At 43.6% G+C, this 21,618-nt stretch overlaps 1 protein-coding gene across 1 annotated transcript; it reads left to right on the forward strand.

Moving 5' to 3' along the window:
• The first annotated feature begins 419 nt into the window (after positions 1–419).
• Positions 420–1,922, forward strand: LOC147107542 (mid1-interacting protein 1-B-like). The gene has a single exon (XM_086006634.1). It carries the CDS (start codon positions 799–801, stop codon positions 1,261–1,263), a length of 465 nt encoding a protein of 154 aa, XP_085862760.1. The 5' UTR covers positions 420–798; the 3' UTR covers positions 1,264–1,922.
• Positions 1,923–21,618: the final 19,696 nt, after the last annotated feature.

Consider the following 21,618-nt stretch of genomic DNA (forward strand, 5'->3'; position numbering starts at 1 on the left):
AATAAAATGAAAGCTGTGAAATCAATGGAGCACTTTCATGAACAACCTTCGGTTCTTGTTATAAACGCAGTATTCCCCCTCCCATACTAAACACAGCAACCCTGATTTTATGAAAGGCTTGAAAGCAATTCACTAGTACAAAACATTAAAAAAAAACAGCAACATAATGTCAATTAGCATTCACAATGGCATTTTGCATTGAAATGCCCCACTTCTCCTGGGTACCAGCAGCAGGTCTCATTCACAAGCTGTCCTTGTCAATCAAAATGAAGGCGCAGGCTGTTGCCAGGGGTTCCAGTGACGTATGTGACCATTTGCCATTGGCTGTTTTTTTTAAAACGGGACTAATTAGCATATTGACTTCACAAAGGGCACGCAAAGCGATTGGCCTGAACCAAGAGAGTGGGTTTGATGTCATGACGCCGGCGGGCCTGCATTTGTTGCCAGGAGATAGGGCGTTTACCGTAACGCGCGCGCGCGGCCGGTCTGCTCTACATTCGGGGCCGCACAGTCTCTGCCTGTAAATGGGAGCATGAAAGCAGCACGGCCCGGAAGCAAGAAGGGAGGGGAGGCGCTTATTACATTTGGGTCAGTGCCCAGCGTCCAAGTCATCTTACGACAGGTTCCATCTTGCTTTGCAAAAGCTGCCAAGTAACACCTTTATAAATCCGCCGAGGAAGTGAGCTGGTTGCAGTGCGAAGAGCAGGTCGAGAGGGAGGCACTGCGGGAGGAAGTTGCAAAACCAGAGTTTGAGGGATTCCATCAAGGAAGGCGAAAGCAAACACCACGTTAAGGAAAATGATGCAAATTATGGATACTTACAACCAGAAGCACTCCCTGTTCAACGCCATGAACAAGTTCATCGGTGCGGTCAATAACATGGACCAGACGGTCATGGTGCCTAGCCTTTTGCGGGATGTCCCTCTCGAAGATGAAGGCAAGAGCGAGGTTAATGGCGTCTCGAGCACGGGAGCGTCCAACTACTACTCGGATAAAAGGGATATGTACAACTACTACGTCTTGCTGAAATCCATCAAGAACGATATAGAGTGGGGTGTGGTGCAACTAGACGATAGAAAGAAAGATAAAGCCGCCACCATAGACATTCGGGTGGATGAGGCGGAAGGAGAAGAAGACTTGCAGAAACAATTCCATTATCACCTAAATGGATTATACACCGTCCTGTCAAAACTGACCCGAAAAGCTAACACTCTAACTAACCGCTACAAACAGGAAATCGGATTCGGTAGCTGGGGACATTGAGTACCGATCAAGTTACCAGGACTAACCTCCCTAATGAAGTTAAGCCGAGCCTAACTGAAGTTGCTAGGTTATTTTCTGCTCCGCTCCAGAAACTGATGGCGGCAACGATTTAACTTGATCATTTAATAAGCCCTTTTCTGTTCTTTTTTTTCCGTCTTATTGCTGGGAGAAGGGAAGGCTTTGTAGGACGTGCTTAAGAAATAAAACTTTCATTCATGGAACTGAAGCGTGGTTGTGAGCGGCTGTGCCGGTGGAGATTACATCATTTTACTTTGCACTACTTTGTACTGTATATGTGATGTATAAAATTGTAACGTGTCTTGTAAACCGTTTACTCATTTTATAAACGCACAAGATAGACGCGTATCTTTTTACAATCTCTATGGTGCACGAGTTTGTAAAATACGCCTCAAGAGCTTGTAAGATCCCTAACAAATTGAGGCTGTTGAAAGGGCCAATGACATGACTGAAAGCTGCATAGTTACTTCTGTGTGCAACTTGCTGTATGGAGCCAACTGAAAATTTCTGATAAAGAATAATGACGAGGTTCCTTCCTGTGTGTTATCAACGTATTTTTCTTATTTAAACCCTACTTTTGTACAGGCTGGTATATTAAACCTAATATGTTTAAAAAAAAATAAAACTAGAGATTTTCACGAGCTTGTGGTAATTTTGCAATTCACTTTAGAAGATGGTCGAACAGGAAAAACTCTAGCGTGCAATGTATTTTACGGTCACAATGGAGCCTCTTTTTGGAACCAAGTCAAGTACTGAAGCTTTAAATTAATCCGGTTTATGTATTGCTTCTCTCTCTTACTCAACCCTCCCAAGCACCACCCGTCCACCGGCTACAAAAAGACCATTGTATAGTGGCTGGGGGCAGACAATATGCTGTCTGAGTGAATGCAGTCTTGAGTGGGTTGTTTCAGGGTGTGGAAGCATTTGCCAGTTCTACCGCATTCTTTCCCAGCTACAGTGACCCGCCCTTTGAAACTGCGAGAAATCCTTGCTCGGGCACCTCCATGATTCGCTTCCACTTCACACAAGAGTCTGCAAACCATGCCTCCCATAGCAAAGACTTGCACAGATAGTTGATTTGTTCCCGTAGATCAGATATATTACGTTGTCTCTGTTTACGGCAAAAGCCGACCGAATTAGAATTGGGTGGATGTCTTGTTGAAATGATGGACACAAGGATGCTCGTGTTTGATAAGAGGCTGCCTCTTGATCGCACAAATCTGGGCGCGTCAGACAACCATAATCGGAATAATTTAAGTTAGTTATTTAAACAAAAATAAACGGCAAAGCAGACAAGGTAATTGATCTATTGATGTTGCAGGAATGAGGGATGGCTTATACGAGATGTTGTAATTGGAGTTAATTTGTAAGTTCCAGCACAGCTAAAATATATATTGATAGATAAACATGTTAAGTGAAAAATATGTATTTTGGAATTAGTGCATCTCAAAACGCACAAACCTTTAAAATGGACGCTATATCGGAACTTGTTACTGTTCGTAATATGTAGGGGGGTTCGTTGTGCAAAACGGGCCTGACCAAGCGGACTCGGAACAAAGCTGCAATTTTCAGAGCTTCAATCGTCTTCGAAAAAAAAGTTAACGTTTTCTCTGGTAAGTTTCAATTCTGATCATCATTTCGGTTTTGTGTTAACCGAAAAAATAATTAGAATTCGTTACTGGATTATGCAATCCTACCATAAATCAATGACGAGCCAATATAAATGTCTTCGCTCCTTTCCTAACTCCTCCCTCTCCTCTCCGCCATTGGCGGCAATATCCACAACCGCCCAAGCCCCGGCTTCTGGAATTCCTTCCGAAACCCCTCCGCCGCCCTCATCGTTTTCACTCTCTCTCTAAAATCCATCTCATAAAGACCAGACTTGTCCAGCTTCCTCCCCCAATAACTTTTTGGAAAGAGAAGCGGGGTTAACATTTTAGGTCCTTTCATCAGAACTGAAAGATGTTAACCCTATGTTTCCCTTTCCACAGATGCCTTTTCTAATGAACCCAAAAGGACACTCTGGGTTGCCCCAGTGTCAGGACAAAAACAAACAAAAGTGCACCCTTTTTTAAGAGGGCACAACTAATAAAGAACTTGAGCAAAAGCGAAACAATGGAAGCTTTTGGTCATCAGTCCTAATATCTCCTTATGTGGCGCAGTGTCAAATTTTGTTTGATAACGCTCCCGTGAAGCACCTTGGAACGTTTTACTGCATTAATGGTGCTATATAAATACAAGTTGTTGTAAATAATATTTGCATTATCCATTTTCTGATTGTTTCCAATATTTTCTGTTTTTATTTCAGACTTCTAGTATTTTTGCTTTTTGTCTCCTCCTTTGGCTTGGTTTGCTTTTTTTTTATTAGCTTTTGTGAAGTGCCCTGAGAGATTTTTCTTTGTTAAAGGTGCTATATAACTATATACTCTTTCTGGACTATAGTTCTAATTCTGTATCAGGATTGAAATAATATATTCAGAAAATTTACTCTTGTATTTTTTATTGTAATTTAGAAAATTAGAGTGCCTGCTTGGCTAATTTGATTGTACTCATCTGAGTTACAGTACTTTCCTCTGAGTCAGATGGGTGTGGGTTTGAGCCCCACAGGCTAATGCTTCAGTACAATACTTGTTGCATTGGCAGAGATCCTGTCTTTCAGACACATTAAACCATGATGTCTGACTGCTCACCTAAATGTAAACGGTCCCATGGTACTATTTAAAGAACAGGGATTTCTCCTAGAGTCCTAGCCAATAGTCCTCTCTTGACCAACATCACAAAAAACAGGTTGTCTGGTAATTCATTCATATGCTGTTTGTGCCATTTTGCCCAGGTACAATTGGCTGCTATATATTTCTAATTCATTCTCCGGATGTGGGCATCACTGGCAAGGCTGGCATTTATTACCCATCCCCAGTTGCCAAGAGAAAAACTGAATTCAAATTATCAAGCTGCTATGATGGGATTTGAACTCTCAATCTCTGGATTACTAAACCACTCTGGAAACATAACCACTACACTATCGTTCATACCCCTTGTCTACATAATAGTGACTGCACTTCAAAGTAATTGGTTGTAAAGCAATTTGGGATATGATAAGGTTGCAAGTTTTAGTTTATTCCAGAATTATTTTGCAAATGTTCTATGATGGAAAGAGCTTGTACCTTTTATATCTGCCAATGTAGTTAAAATGATAAATCATAACGTGATTGGCTTTCTGTTCCAGGGTAAATGCTGTGCATGCTTTCACACACTTTAATTATATTAGTTACTTATCCAGTCATAGCCAGAGAATTTCCGACAATGGCTTCTCTTCCTGCCCCCACACCGCTGCCTCAAGTCGAGTCTCCCAAGGATCTATCCTCAGCCCAACGTTCCCGCTAAGCTGTGCGACTACAGTCTGGAGGTCCCACGCAGGTTGTTCACTGGCTTTTATCTGAGAGAAACCGTGCATGTGCAAAAATTTGAATGGCCAGTTAAAGGGACCGCGCACCAAAAAAAAAAAAAGAGGGAACATCGCCTCAGCCCCCTCCTCTTATCTACATCCTGACCCTCGGTGACATCATCTGAAAATATGACATAAGGTTCCACGTGTACGCTGATGACACCCAGCTCTACCTGCCTTCACCTCTCTTGATCCCTCCACTGCCTCTCTGTTGTCAGACTGCTTGTCCGACATCCAGTCCAGAGCCAAAATTTCATCCAATTAAACAGTGGGATGACCAAAGCCCCCACCACAAACCCGTTCGCTAGCCACCGAACCCCTGACCACTGTCTCGGGCTGAACCAGACTGTTCGCAACCTTGGTGTCTTATTTGACCCTGAGCTGAGCTTCCAACCCCATGTCCTCCATCACAAAGACTCGTGAGGCACCGTGGATGAAAATCTTGAGATGGTTGACTCAAATATAATATGGTGTGGAGATGCCGGAGTTGGACTGGGGTGGACAAATGTAAGAAGTCACACAACACCAGGTTATAGTCCAACAGCTTTATTTGAAGTCACTTCAAATAAAGCTGTTGGACTATAACCTGGTGTTGTGTGACTTCTTACATAATACACATTTGTCATGGCACCATTACATTGAATTTGGAAACCAAATACAATTACTAAGAGGGAAGATTTCCTAAACCTGTTGTGGATTCAAGGTTCCTCAAGGATCTGAGCTTCAGATCTAGGCTGACAGTGCAATACTGAGGGAATGTTGCATTGTCAGAGAAGTCCTATCCTTCGGGGGGACATCCGCTTGTTTCAGTGGCGATTAAAGATAGAATGGCACTGCTCAATGAAAAACCAGGAGTTATCCTGGCCAACATTCTTCTTTCAGCCAATACCACCAAAATCAGAATAATATCTCTTTTACCTCATTGTTACCTGGAAAATAGCTGCCACATTTGCCTGTATAAAAACAGTAACAAAATAGTCATTGTACATGAAATGCATGAGATATTTGTAAAAGATGCAATAGGTCACTATACAGAAACATAGACATTTTTAGCACATGAGCAGACTATTCTTGCCTTTAGCCGTCTAAGCCCTAAGCTCTGGAATTCCTTCCCTAAACCCCTCTGCCTCTTACACCTCTTTTATCCTCCTTTAAGATGCTCCTTAAAACCTACCTCTTTGACCAAGTTCTTAGTTACCTGTCTTAATATCTCCTTCTTTGGCTTGAGGTCAATTTTTGACTGATTATGCTCCTGTGAAGTGCCTTGGGATGTTTTACTATATTAAACGCTCTATATGTTAACAGGGACGCAGGAACAGAGAGACCCGGTGGTTTACATAGACAAATCTATGAAGGTGGCAGGACAAGTTGATATGGCTGTTAAAAAAGCATACAAGATCCTTGACTTTATGAATCGAGGCATAGAGTACAAAAGCAAGGAAAATATGGAAAACCTTTATAAATCACTGGTTAGGCCTCAGCTAGAGTATTGTGTCCAATTCTGGGCACCAGGCTTTAGGAAGGATATCAAGTCCTTGGTGCGAGTGCAGAGGAGATTTACCAAAATGGCACCAGGGATGAGGCATTTCAGTTATATGGAGAGACTAGAGAAGCTGGGATTGTTCTCCTTAGAACAGAGAAAGTTAAGGGGAGATTTAATAGAAGTGTTCAAAATTTTTATATGGGGTTTTGATTGACTTGATAGGGAGAAACTGTTTCCAGTTCCAGGAGGGTCAGTAACCAGACGACATTTATGAGCTTTGACGGTGAACAGAACTGTGAAAAGTGAAGATTTAACATAATTGGCAAAAAGTACAGGGAGGAAATGAGAATTTTTTAACGCAGCGAGTTATTACAATCTGGAATGCACTGCCTGAAAAGGTGGTGGAAACAGATTCAATAATAACTTTCAAAAGGTAATTGGATATATATTTGAAAAGGAGACATTTGCAGGGCTATGCGGAAAGAGCAGGGGAGTGAGACTGATTGATAGCTCCTTCAAAGAGCTGGAACAGACACAATGGGCCGAATGGCCTCCTTCGGTGCTGTATGATTCTATGAAATGAAAGTTGTTGTTGTAGTCGAAACATGCCATGTCACCAGTTACTATTCTTTCAGTTCATAATGCCTCAGGTTTATTTGTACTGCCAGATTAGCAGCTACACCCTATAAGAACAAAGGTCAAATATAAGGACATGTAACATGATTTGTTTTCTAAGGGGTACTGCTGTAGGTTAAATAGTCTATTTCTCAATAATGTATAACTTACCATCAAAAACACAGCTGATATTAATATAGTACTTGCATATGATCTCGTGCTTTTTAGATCATGTAATTTTTGTTACTTTACCTTTACGTATAACATTGAAGTAAGATATTAAAATTGGACATAACAGGGCAAGACAACCAGGATTCAATTGCAACACCAATGTACAAGGTGGAGGTAATGGGTTAATTCACACTCTGAGTTAAACGATATAGAGGTCTGTATATTGCATTTACCCAGCTAAGTTTTAAAAACATGATTAGGTGACTTCAACTGCTGAGAGATTAAACTGCAGAGCAACTCATGGAAAGATTAGAGAGGATGTCTGGTCAGCCAGGCGAGGCAGCACATATACAAGATAACACAGGAAGAAGTCGTTTGTTATGAATTACAACAGGGTTGCATTCCTCAAAGTATGGTGGGACTAATTAGGATGTGCTTGCTTTGCAGGAGTAACCCAAGATGAGGCCAAAATCTGTGCTTTGCACACCATAACAAGGACTGTTATCTTAAGGAAACATGTAACGAGCAACACCACCTGGCTACGGGCAATTAGATGTTGGTAAAGCAATTAAGATGAGGCCCATAGTCACAGGACGTGATGGGACCAATTGATAACTGGAATGTAGGATTTGGGGGCGGCAGGAAGAGGAAAGTCACGGTTTTATAATTGCAATTTAGCTATAACTCTATATGCTGATAAGCTTTACCCCAGCCCCTAGGGCAGGATATGACTGATAAGATTATGTATAAAAATGTAACTCACTAAACTTTCGGTGGAGTCGGATTCAGACAGCGATCTGAAAGGTTCTCCCCAGGCCTGAATAAACCATTGTGACTTCAATTAGTGGTCTGTCTTTCTTATAACAAGCCGGTGACGTCGACCTTGTATATCACTTGGTCTGCACTTTGGGGGCTTACTTCAATATGCTTGTTGAATTCAGAACTTTTCCATTTTAATGTTCATAAAAGACACATGTTTTAGACCTAAAAACATAATGCAGTATGAATAGTTTACAATTTAGTTGCAATCTTATTGTTGTGGTGATGTTTATAGATCCAACTTGTAATTTAAACTTTACAGCATCAGAACCTGTTTGCTTAAAAACAGCCAATTATCTGTTACCAATTTTTTCCTTGCATTTTTTTCAAGTTGCCACTTTCCCTCAGGGTATTCACTCCTGCAGAGTCAGGCTCTAGGTGCCCTCTGATACTTCAGATAAGTGAACATTATTCATTTATGAGCTTTGACAGTAACAGGAGTGTGAAAAGTGAAGCTATTCCTGTCATGGTCTCCATCTGTGTTTGTCACAAACACTTACCTAATTCCCAAGTATTTTTCTTTTCTTTTCCCTCGTATAGCTTTTGCTTTGTATGAGCTTTCTCTATTTTTATCATTCAAGAAGTGGAGGGCTGATTGCTGTGTTTTGTTCTTCCTAGTCATTCCTGTACATAAGTATTTGCAATTTTATAGGAAGCGCTCTCTACAGTCAAGTGTGGTATCTTGCTAACGCCTCACCACCAAATAGGAAGTTCAAACATTTGAGTTAAATGCTAGATGCAAACATGCATTTACTTTTTAGTTTAAGGTTACATTTATTATTTATTTCAGTTTTCTTGTTTTACAGGTTGGTTAACTTAGAGGTACATTCCTGAATGGTGCCAAAATTGGTCAGGTTACTGATGAGAATTTCAAACTTCCATCATCAACTAATGGTTGGACCTACTTCTACATTGCAGCTTAAAGCTGCAAGTTTCTCCACTTCTTTCAGATGAGATGTTAGAAACATAGAAGATAGGAGCAGGAGTAGGCCATTCGGCCCTTCGAGCCTGCTCCGCCATTCAACGAGGTCATGGCTGATCATCCAAACCCTAGCACCCGGTCCCTACACCAACAGCCATCCCACCCAAGCCCTATCCCCGTAACCCTGTAACCCCACGTATTTAATCCCCCCTAACACTAAGGGCCAATTTTTATCATGGCCAATCAACCTAACCCGCACATCTTTGGACTGTGGGAGGAAACCGGAGCACCCGGAGGAAACCCACGCAAACACGGGGAGAATGTGCAAACTCCACACAGACAGTCACCCGAGGCCGGATTTGAACCCGGGTCCCTGGCGCTGTGAGGCAACAGTGCTAACCACTATGCCACCGTGCTTAAACCGAGGCCCCGTCTGCTCTCTCAGGTGGACGTAAAAGATCCCATGGCACTATTCGAAGAAGAGCAGGGGAGTTATCCCCGGTGTCCTGGCCAATATTTATCCTTCAAGCAACATAATAAAAAACAGATTATCTGGCCATTATCACATTGCTGTTTGTGGGAGCTTGCTGTGCACAAATTGGCTGCAGCGATTCCTACAATACAACAGTGACTACGCTTCAAAAGTACTTCATTGGCTGTAAAGTGCTTTGAGACGTCCGGTGGTCGTGAAAGGCACTATATAAATGCAAGTCTTTCTTTGTTTCTTTTTTTTGTACCAATAGTCATGTATACTCAACCAACAGAAGTTATGCTCGTCAGGGGTTAAATGTGGGATGCATGCAATTTGGCTATCGTGGGTGAGGCTGGGGAATAGGTAAATTTACAATTTCAATTGGTAACAACTTTGTTGTGAAATATTTAAAAATCTTTATTGGTGCCAAATTTTTTCAGCCAGTCTTGCACAATAGTCAAGGTTGTAAATGGGTTAAGATGCCAAGCGGGTTACAGAGGATGGAAACACTTGGGTCCTTTGATGGCTATTTAATTTGTGTGCAGGATTCACAAGTCATGGAACCCATGTGTCTGCTTTTGTCTAGAACTCTGAACTGGTATGGGTTGGTCCAAATTGGTTCTACACCAATTCAGGAAAGTGGCACTGGGCCCCGACTCCACTAGGTGTATTGAAGAGGCTCAAGCACGTGGGGCGATCCCGTCCGAACTGACCCCCGTTCGGACGGAATTCCTCATCAGCGCCCGGCCACAAAACCCCTCTCGGGAACCGGCGCCTCACAACTTGAGCCGTCTCCGGGAAATGCCCTCCGGGCCTTTTCATTCTGCGCGGTGGGGTTTCCTGTACGGGCTGCTCCTGCACACCCTCCACTTTGCCATCATCGTCTGCCGTCCGGACACGCCTTGGCGTACGATCTTGCTGTCCGGCAGAGGCAGGGGTCCCTAATGGAGGGCTCTCTATGCGGGAGTCCTCCTTTTTATTATTGGGGACTTGGCCTGGAGGGTGTTGCACGGAGCAGTCCCATGCAATAAGGTTTTAAGTAGGTTCGCGGACTCCCAGACCACCTGCCTTTTCTGCGGCCTGGAGGAGTCTGTTTTCCATATATATGTTGAGTGTGAGAGATTGCAGCCCCTCTTCCATTATTTGAAGGGGCTGCTTCTCGATTTTTGGCTGCACTTCAGTCCCACGCTCCTGATCTTTGGTCACCCGATGCGGAGGGGAGCGGGCAGATCAGAGGACCTCCTCATAGGACTGCTCCTGGGCCTGGCCAAAATGGCCATCAACTGTCCAGGCAGCCGTCAGTCGAGGGGGTCGCTCGGCCCGACTGCCTGCCTCTCTACCGCGGCCATGTTTGCGCCCGGGTGGCCCTGGAGATGGAGCACGTGGTGTCCGCCGGCACGCTCGAGGCCTTCCGCGACCGGTGGGCACCGCGGGGACTGGAGTGCATCATCACCCCGGCCAACCAAATTTTAATTTAAGTTGTTAAGTTTCCTTTAATGTTTTAAGTTTAGTTACAGTTTATTTGTTTATGGTCCCCACAAAAAGAGTACACCAATTCAGAGGTCTGAAGTTTGAAGTGCTTTGTTTCCAAGTTGGACACAAAATTTTGCAAAATTAGTATGATTCCGACACATTTGAAATAATGAATGTAAAGCATTGTAGACTGATAAAAAGATGATGTCTATCAGTGTACAGTCTCCAAGTTTGGCATGCATACTTTGTGAAACTTGGAGCTGATTGCCTATCTAGTTTCAGGTGGCCTAAAAATTCTAATGTGATAAGGCCCAAGGTATTAAGCATTATAGTCAGATTCCTAAGATTGCAATGAAGAAATAAATCAATAAAGCGTTAAGTGAAAGTATGTGAATAACTAATTGAACCAGTTCTTTGATGAGGAAATGCTTGTAATATCTGCAGGGTTGGAATTTTCCTCCAGTTATTGCTAATGAGGGAAATTCTCCCCTAAAACACCTGATTATTACATATATATTATTATACTGTATTCAGTGAAACCTCTGTTTGAATGACTAATCCACTTGAATGTTGCAATAAGATACATTTATGAAATATCTTAATAATTGTGATTTTTAATTTTGAGTATTGTTATATATTCAAAACACTGCATTTTAATGGTTAGGAACACACATGAAGTCTGCGAGCAAATTAGAATAAATAAACAAATTCTTACTGAGCTAGCATTTTATATTTTCTATTGACTTTGATGTAAGCCCCCAAAGTGCGGACCAAGTGATATACAAGGTCGACGACACTGGCTTGTTGTAAGAAAGACAGACCCAATAATTGAAGTCAAAACGGTTTATTCAGGCCTGGGGAGCTGTGGCTCTTGTGTCCCAACACAAGGCTCCAACTCCACCGAATCTCTTGAGGTTCACACAGTTATACACATTTTCTGAGACCTCCTACTCCAGAGGTCCAATCGATTTAAAAGTCTATACATTAATCACTAACTAGGTGTGTCTAACTTATACAAGGTAGCCTATAACATAAGTTTCACTTTTCACTGCAGGGGCCTGTGGACCCTCTGATTTCTTGGAAATGAGTCATCAGGTCATGTGATTTCTGAGAAACGAGTCATTCTCTCTCTTGACCACTACTAAGTTTCGTTTTTCCAGAAAAGGGTTATGTCAGTGTCTTTTTTTGTAAGTTTCATCTCTCTAAACGGGTATGGTCATTTCTGCAATTAAACATAGAATAATTAGTACATTTCATCTTTACACATTTTGCTGCCGCAATTGCGTTCTACTAAACGTGCCCTGTTACGCTCATTTTTTAATCTTACTTCAACTTCAATAGAAACTACAATCTGGCGAGGTGTACAACGGGCAGCCGATCTGATCTTGTCCCGTTTACACGATCAACAAAAGTTACAATTATCCCCATAGAGTTATTGGAATGTGGAATGCTTTACACGGGCGGGGATCAATGCTCAATTGATTTCAACCTTCAAACTGGATAACTACTTAAAGAAGAAGAATGTGAAAACACATGGGGAGAAAATACGAAAATGGGGCTGTAAAATCAGTGCTCAAAAGGGGCTTAAATTGACCACAGCCAAGAATGACTCAATAGTCCACTGAGCTAAACATGTATATGTTGCTGTTTAGTGACGTATTGCATTTTTATAAATATCACAAGCATTTTAGATATAATCAATTATTTTGAAATTTAGTGACTGTTTTTATACAAGCAAATGTGGCAGCTATTTTCCAGACAACAATGAGGTAAAAGAACAATTATTTTGTTTTTGGTGATATTGGTTGAGAGAAGAATGTTGGCCAGGAGAACTCCCTGTACTTCGTTGAGCAGTGCTATTCTATCTTTAATCGCCACCGGAACAAGCAGACAGGACCTTGGTTTAAATGTACCCTGAAGGATAGGACTTCTCTGATAATGCAACATTCCCTTAGTATTGCATTGCCGTGTCAGGCTCAAATCCTTGAGGGACCTTGAATCCACAACAAACAAAAGAAATCTTTTTTTTATTTGTTCATGGGATGTGGGCATTGTTGGCAAGGCCAGCATTTATTGCCCACCCCTAATTGCCCTTGAGAAGGTGGTGGTGAGCCGCCTTCTTGAACCGCTGCAGTCCGTGTGCTGAAGATACTCCCACAGTGCTATTAGGGAGGGAGTTCCAGGAATCCTCCTCAATCGCCTTCTCCCAGTGGCCGAAGAGCTCCTCCCAGAGTCGCAATGCGGATTCCGCCCACTAAGGGGCACAATGGACATGATCTTCACTGCACGTCAATTACAAGAGAAATGCAGGGAACAGCACCAACCGCAATACATGGCCTTCTTCGATCTCACAAAGGCCTTCGACACTGTCAACCGTGAGGGATTATGGAGTGTCCTCCTCAAATTTGGCTGCCCTCAAAAGTTTGTCACTATCCTCCGCCTGCTTCATGACGACATGCAAGTCATGATCCTGACCAACGGTTCCACCACAGACCCAATTCACGTACGAACCGGAGTCAAGCAAGTCTGTGTCATCGCACCAACGCTCTTCTCGATCTTCCTTGCTGCAATGCTCCATCTCACCCTCAGTAAACTCCCCACTGGAGTGGAGCTAATTTACAGAACAAATGGGAAACTGTTCAACCTCCGTCACCTCCAGTCCAGATCCAAGGTCGTCCCATCCTCTGTCGTCGAATTACAGTATGCAGACGACGCTTGCATCTGTGCTCACTCGGAGGTCGAACTCCAAACCATTGTCAACACCTTCACCGAAGCGTACGAGAGCATGGGCCTTACACTAAACATCTGTAAGACAAAGGTCCTCTACCAACCTTCCCCCGCCACACAGTACTGCCCCCCGATTATCAAAATCCACGACAAGGCCTTGGACCACTTGCCATACCTCGGGAGCCTACTGTCAACAAGGGCAGACGTCGACGACGAAGTCCAACACCGCCTTCAGTATGCCAGTGCAGCCTTCGGTCGCCTGAGGAAGAGAGTGTTTGAAGACCAGGACCTTAAACCCGGCACTAAGCTCATGGTCTACAGAGCAGCAGTGATACCCGCCTCAGAGACATGGACCATGTACAGTAGACCTAGTTTTATAGTATATATAGCTGTTGCAATAAATATAAATACCATGTATGCTCTTACATACATTTGCCTACATAACAATAATCATTGCACCTCAAAGTAGTGCATTGTACGTGAAGTGTTTTGAGATGTTTATGAGCTATGTGATAAGGAGTTATATAAATGCAAGTCTTTTTTAATGATTTAAAAGAATGCTTAATGTCTTCTTTACCATACATTCAGTTAGACATTAAGCAATCGGTGGCAGTATTTTTCCCAATTCCATTATTGCACACGTCTGTGATTAGTGCACAAAAACATTGATGGAGAATTTAAATAGTGAAAGTTTACCCTAAAAAGGTTGGTGAAATGTAGAAGATCAAACACGTGCAATATTAGCTGTTCTTAAAGAAAAATATTTTATCCTTGTCCTTGGTTTTCTCTGTAAGTGTTGCTAAGCTTACATAGCCTCCGTGTTGGGAAGTTGGAAGTGTCTGGGTGGTGAATGTGGAATTCTTGCTCACGATCAATGCTCCTTTATGGCTGAAAGATAAGAGGTTTACTTGTAGCCAGATGAACAAATTACATTTGATTTTCTGTCTTTTCAAAATGTAACATTGTGCTCTACCTAGGAATCGAACTCAGAACTTATTCCCAACATAAAGAGCTATCTAGACCTTGGAATTAACAATCTCATATAACCCTTTCTGGTGTGGAAGCCAGGCTGTAGGTGGGGGTTGGGGCATTTTTTTCTTTGCTTTCTTTTCATGTCAACAATGGTAAACATGTTCTCTAATGGTAACATTTTCTTTAATTATGCTATTTACTTTTGAAAAATGCTGTTCCTGTTATTAAAATGAAATTTCGGGAAGTGTCGATCTATAGCACTGTAGTGTTCTGATTGAGAGATCTCTTTTAGTTGTTGAAGCATACAGCATTGACACAGTTAAGAGGAGGCTTGATGTTTTACATGAGGGAGAAGGGAATAGCGGGATATAGGGGCCGGATGGGAAGAGGTAATTAGAGTGGGAGAAAGCTTGTGTGGAGTATAAACACTGGCATAGATCAGTTGGCCCAAATGGCCTGTTTCTATACTGTAGGTTGGCTGAAATTTTCTGTGCCTGGGCGGGTTGGGTGCAGATGGTTGGCGTGGTGGGTCACGACCCCGTTGCTGCTTCCATCCCATTGCAGAAACCGATTTTGTGATAATGGGGCCTATTAAGCCCGCCCTGCGCGTTGCTCGGCCATGACATCATCCATGACGCGATTTCAGCTGATATATTTAAAGGGGCTATAGCCAAATTTCATTTGAAGGTTCATCTAAGAGTGTGCAGGCAGCTCCAAACAGTTGGAGAGATGGCTGCACAGAGGCAGCGGGCTGCACCCAGGTTCTCCAATGACTCCATCCATATCCTTGTGGAGTGAGTCAGAACACGCAGGGAGGTCCTCCTCTCTTCTAATGGGCAGAAGAGACCTCCCCAGGAGACAAAAGAGCCTGGCTCCAAATTGCAGAGGCAATCAACAGCAGGGATATGTTCAGGAGGACCTGGGTGCAGTGCCGCAAATGTTTCAATGATCTCATTAGATCTGGGAAGGTGAGTACAAAGCCACACTCAACTTCATCCTGCTGTGCCTCTCATCACATCCCCACCACTCTGCCTTCCCAACCCTACTCCTGCACATCCTTGCACCAACATACCTTGCACGTCCACCCATCCCTCTCTATCTACATTATCACATCTCCATCTTACTAGCCACCCCTCACACTCACCCTCATCCTAATGCAATCATACCAACTAACAACGTGCAAGGAGCCCACTTGGCATTGCTACCCCAATCCATCATTGTCTCTCTCTAAAGATGTAACTCATCCATTCCTTACACTCATTCCATCACTCTCACTCAACCTTCTCTTCTTTACCTCCTTGCAGGTGAAGAGAGCACACAATAAGAGGGAGAGGGAGAGAACTGGTGGTGGCCTCCATCATTTGCGACCCTCACAACTACAGAGGAGGCTGCGTTGGAAGTCTTGGGAGTGGCCGAGCTGCTGGAGGTGGGAGACAGAGAGAGGGGGACATCTCAGCATCCTGGTGACAGAATTAAATATTATACAGCTACATGGCATATATCAATCACTCATATGGGGACTGATGTCATGAGCTACTGAATGGTCATCATGTGCATAATGGTATCTGTACCCACTCTTCATATGGCATATCTAACTAATCTCTTTACTCTCCCACAGGTCCATCAAGAGCCCCTGGCAACTGTCCAGGATGAAAAGCAAGACGACCCCCCAGAGGAGCCTCCAGCCTCTGAGGGCGCAGCATCACCAGACATGAGCGCACCCAGCACCAGCGCAGAGATGCACACCTCGGTGGGTCCAACGCGAGATAGAGTAGTGTTGTCACCGGGTCTATCACAGGTCACAAGTGAGCAAGAGCAGGTGGTGGAGACAGGGACAGCAGTGGAGACCCCTCGCCGGAGGGTGCAGGACGCTTCCAGCTCTGCTCAGCTGCATGCAGATGCTCAGCCTCAGGGGCCATCCAGAAAGAGAGCGATCCTGGAGGTGCAGGAAGAAGTGCAGGGGGCTCTAACAGATTTTGCGAGTGCAGTGTCTGCAAATGTACAGAGAATGGAGGAGTCATGGCCCCACTGATGAGCACCACTGTGTTGCAGGTGATGGTGACTGTAGGCTCTTCCATGGATAGGATGGCCACCTGCATGGAGCATGCAAATGCGCCACTCATAGGAGCACATGTCTCGATGGAGAATAGATGGCTATATATGGAGAATAGATGGCAGATGCTCATAGACCTCCTGTCTAGGAGGGATGTCAGCGTAGGCGTGGGTCCTCATGGCCCCACTGATGTGCAGCAAGGTGCTCTTCAGCTCCTTGCTAGCAGGTAAGTGTGGGTAGCCCATGAGAGGAATGAAGGTGAGAGGGGACATGGAAGTGTGGGTTCCTCTCAAAGCACTTGCACATCTCCCCCATTGCCACCTCCTCAGTCAGAGCCCCAGATGGCTCCTCAGATCCCAATGGCCAAGTCTGCCCCATGCAGTCGCAGGAGGTGCAGACTTTGGCGGGGCCATCACAGGCTCCAAAACCTAGAGGATGTCTGCCAAGAGTGACTAAGCAGTTGCAGCAGGGAAGTGAGCAGGCTGCCTCTACCTCTGCTGAAGCTACAGGGGAAGCACCTCATAGAAGCACGCGGAAAAGAAAGATGACACACAAGTAGATTCACAAGGGTAGCCACTTGGGTGTTTTATTCAAAGTTAATGGCAAGTTTCCGTGAATGTATTGTCAACCATTAAAATCTTTATTTTCACCACTTTCCTGTCTTGGACACATTTGTGTGCACCTTTGGAAGAGGCTTAGTAAGTTACAGTGAATGGTGAGACATAACGTTACCTCCAGCAATGGTGGTCAGTGTGAAAGGAATGGCTTGGTTATTGTAGGGATCCTTTATGGTGTTGCTGTGAGGTGGTGCCAACCTGGCGCAGCATGTGACAGCCATATGGGTGTACAGCATAAAGTTAAGTAAATCTAGCCATGATGAAGCCATCCCTGGCCTCCCGGGCGGCAATGTGCTTGGGTGCTGATGCCCTCTGTCCTGTGCAGCATCCGGTGGTTGCGGAGAGGGTTCGTGGTGTTGTTGTTGTTGTTGGTGCTGCTGGTATTAGGGCTCATCGTGGTCAGATTCTGAGGACCAAGGTGAGACAGTATAAATGGCACCCATGCTGATGGAATAGATTGCAGGTCAAGTAGAGTTGACAGAAGCGATCTGTCAATGGTGAGAGAGGTTCTTCCAATGGGGTGACCCTGGATGGAGACTTTGCTGGAAACACTTGCAGCCTGCAGAAAGTTAAATCTGTGCTGGCAATGTAGTCAGCAATAGATTCTGCCTGAGGAAAGTGATCAGCTGTGAGGTGGGAGCTTTTATAGTATATTTGATGCTGTCAATCAGCTGGATCAATGGCCACTCAGCTCCCACCTCAGGTTTACAGACGTGGCTCCCGAGCTGCGTGAATCCCGTGGCCATGCAGGGAAATTTGAAATGTAGGGGGAAAAGGCTGTTAAGTGTCTGACAACAAGCTTATAATGATTTCAGTTAGGTCGCCCGTCTCTGCCGGTCGGGTCACTGCCGCACCAGCAGACGCGCCCGAGGAAAAGGTTGCGTGGGGGCGGGATGACGGCGGGTTCCTGACCTGCTCCGATGTTTTTCTAATTTCCCACCCAGCCCGCCTCCGATCGTGGCCGCACAGACCCCCAAAAATTCTGGCCTATGTAATTCTGTGTCTGCCAGGTCAATCAAGCAACAAAATTGACAGCATCTGTGGAAATGCTTGTGAGCGAGACTGCCTCACCTTCTTGACTAATGAAAGTAATATATATGAGAGGAGATAGGTAGCAACATAGAGTAAAATAGAAACATTTTGGACAATGTTTGACTTTTTTGATGTAGTTTAGAGGATAAACTGAAATGTGCAAACAGGATGGGTAACTGATTTTAATCAGCAACATGAAAAACCACAAATTCGTACAATCTAAGGAAAGGCGAAAAGTGTTAAACCCAGAAATCAGTAATGAATTTGAAACTCAACACATGAAAACTGAACAATAGCTGTCGCAACAATAATGCAAACTGTAGTTTGTTTGCCACTTCACGCTTGTAGCAAACAAGAGCAGCATAGTTTCAGTTTAATTATGCTTCAGAACTCATTTAAGTACCAGCAGCAATCAATTAAAACAAGTAATTCAAAGAAGTTATCTTAAAATGTTTCCAACGTGTTAATGAAGTTAACCTACAATGCACTAGTCATGGCATTTTCCATGCAAACAATGTGGCATTTCTGCTTAACTCAGCATGGTGCAGGTTATTTTATTCCTAGGTAGAAAAGCATTGCTTGCATAATTCGACAAATTTCTAGAAGCTATCTTGGCTTTGCCTTGATAGCTGTGCCAGCAATCCTAGGAACCTACAAAACTGCCCTTTGTGTGAATTCTGGAGAGACTCATTGTTCATTTATCAAACCAAAAGGATCGCCAGGGTTTTATTTTGCCCACGCAGAATCTGCTCAATTGGATTGATGACTTTAAACTAACTATTTGAAAGGAAATAGCTCTTTTAGTTCTTCAGCATTACAGAGTAAAATGGGTCTGCATAGTTTTAGTGCTAGCTCCACTAACTTTCTGATAACATTTCCAGAGAGCATCTCTCATACACAAAAAGCATGCTGGAGTTTTACTCAACTACTATTTGTATTGAAGTCAGTGGAAAGGAAACATTTAACTGACTACCAGTGAATCTACTCTGCACAGTGCTTAGTACTGCATTTTGCTGTGGTTATTGTGAAGTTATTTGTAAATGTGGTTATTTTTGGCTGCTAAACACTGTCAGCTCATGTTAGCAGAATGTAATGGTGTCAGTGAATGATGTCATGCACAAACTAAACAGATCGCAAATTTTTTTTCTGATTACCCCATCATGCTCATTACATCCCTAATTATTTTTTCTCTTCCAAACATGCATTTAAAGTACATTTATAAACCATGTAGATTGCTGTAGTACAGACAACTCGAGAGTGGTTAGAGTGTGGAACTCATTGCCACAGGGAGTGTTTGGGGCGAGTAGCATGGATGCATTTGAGGGGAAGCTAGGTGGGTACATGATGGAGAAAGGAATAGAGGGTTCTGCTGATAGGGTTAGATGAAGAGGGCTGAGAGGAGGCTCGTGTGGAGCATAGAGCAGTTGGGGCGAATGGCCTGTTTCTGCGCTGTACATTCTATGTACCATGGAATTCTATGGAATTTAATTGTTATGTATTAAGTAATTTTTATAGTCATGGACAATTGTACAAAAATATAAATAAGACTGGTGTATTGATAACAATCCCAGCCTTTGATCTTATGCCATAAAATCATAAAATTCTTTTACAAGCATACATATCTCATATCTCATTGAAATGTATAAAATTCTGACAGGGCCAGACAGACTGGATGCAGGGAGGATGTTTCCCCTGGCTGGGGGATCTAGAACGAGGGGTCACAGTCTCAGGATACGGGGTAGGTCATTTAGGACTGAGATGAGGAGAAATTTCTTCACTCAGAGGGTGGTGAACCTGTGGAATTCTCTACCACAGAAGGCTGTGGAGGCCAAGTCACTGAATATATTTAAGAAGGAGATAGATAGATTTCTAGACGCAAAAGGCATCAAGGAGTATGGGGAGAGAGCGGGAATATGGTATTGAGATAGATCAGCCATGATCGTGTTGAATGGCGTCGCAGGCTCGAAGGGCCGAATGGCCTACTCCTGCTCCTATTTTTCTAAGTTTCTATGTTACAAACATGACGGGCACATAAAGATCAATTGGTCCATACTTATGGCTTATGGTGCCTGGAGAATCGTCACTGGACATTTCCTTACACCCCCCCCACAGCCATGTAATCTCCTGGGAGAGGCAAAAAACTAGGGGAAAAAACAGGGCTAAAAAGGGGAAAAAATCAGGAAAGTTCTGTGACTTCTGAGGCAATGGAAACCAGTCCAGGAGATCATATTGACTATATGTGTGTGCTAAACCACTTACCTTTTATATGGTGTGATCTCTGCCCTAGCCAAGAATCGGTCCAACTCTCTCTTGAAGGCATACAGAGAGTCGGCATACATCGCACAAGTAGACAACACATTCCAGAGGCTCACTACGCTCTGGGAAAAGAAGAACCTCCTAACCTCGAGTCTATTCCTGCTAATGTGTAGTTTTAATGCATGACCACTGGTCCTCCCCAGTCTGTCAAACTGAAATAATCTAATCAATAGGTATGCAATTTAGCCCTTTTGTTATTTTATAAACTTCTATCTGTTCGCCTCTAAGTCTACGTTGCTCTAAAGTAAATAGACAAAGCTCTTTAAGCCTATCTGAATAACTAAGGTTCTTTAAGCTGGGACTCAATCTTGTGGCCCTCCTCTGAACCTTTTCCAAGGCCACTATATCACCCACCATATTGGACAGAATGGTCTTCATGCTCTGCGTGAAGCCCTGACACAAGTTATGCTGATAGAGTTAGATGAGGAAAGACAGGAGGGGGCTCGAGTGGAGCGTAACTGCCAGCATGGATTGGTTGGGCCAAATGGCCTGTTTCTGTGCTGTGTATCCTATGTAATCCTATGTAAGTTGGAGCTGGATTCCTCCATGCTCTGAGACATTGTGCTCAAGTTCGCTGCCAGAATGTTCTGATGAAAGGTTATTGACCTGAAGTGTTAACTCTGTTTCTCTCTCCACAGATGCTTCCTGACCTGCTGAGTATTTCCAGCATTTTCTGTTTTTATTTCAGATTTCCAGCATCTACAGTATTTTGCTTTTGTTTTAATGAGAATAATAGGGACTTTGAGACCAACAAACACCATATGGCTACCAGTGCTCTCAAATACATGGCCTCCTAATATCAGGCATCATATTGCAGCAAAGAACCTCCTTGAGAAATTCCAGAAGATGCCACAACTGCTACTTTTCAAAGATGTATGGGAGATGCCTCGCCACTAACTCAGCAGAAGACCAATCTGGATTATGCCAGCAACCATCTCTGCAGCAGATGCTGTCTCATTATGGCGAATGGAATGGGAACGAGCTGCTCTCTCTATAAGAATCTCCTTCCTCACTCAACCAGATGGGAGACTGTCTGACTTCAAGTTCCCATGACATCTCTAGTGCAAACCCAACCATTTTAGATGTGAGATTGTAAGGTGTGCAGCAAATGACCAAACCTGGGGATCTTCTGTGTAGCTGTGATAGAAACATAGAAACATAGAAGATAGGAGCAGGAGTAGGCCATTCAGCCCTTCGAGCCTGCTCCGCCATTCAATGAG

Source organism: Somniosus microcephalus, chromosome 14 (genome assembly GCF_052327205.1).
Source record: "Somniosus microcephalus isolate GS21.2 chromosome 14, FLI_Smic_1.0, whole genome shotgun sequence".
NCBI classification, from domain to species: domain Eukaryota; kingdom Metazoa; phylum Chordata; class Chondrichthyes; order Squaliformes; family Somniosidae; genus Somniosus; species Somniosus microcephalus.

What these genes read in the sequence shown, in the direction of transcription:
- LOC147107542 (XM_086006634.1), top strand. Translation starts at nt 799, where the DNA reads ATGATGCAAATTATGGATACTTACAACCAGAAGCACTCCCTGTTCAAC.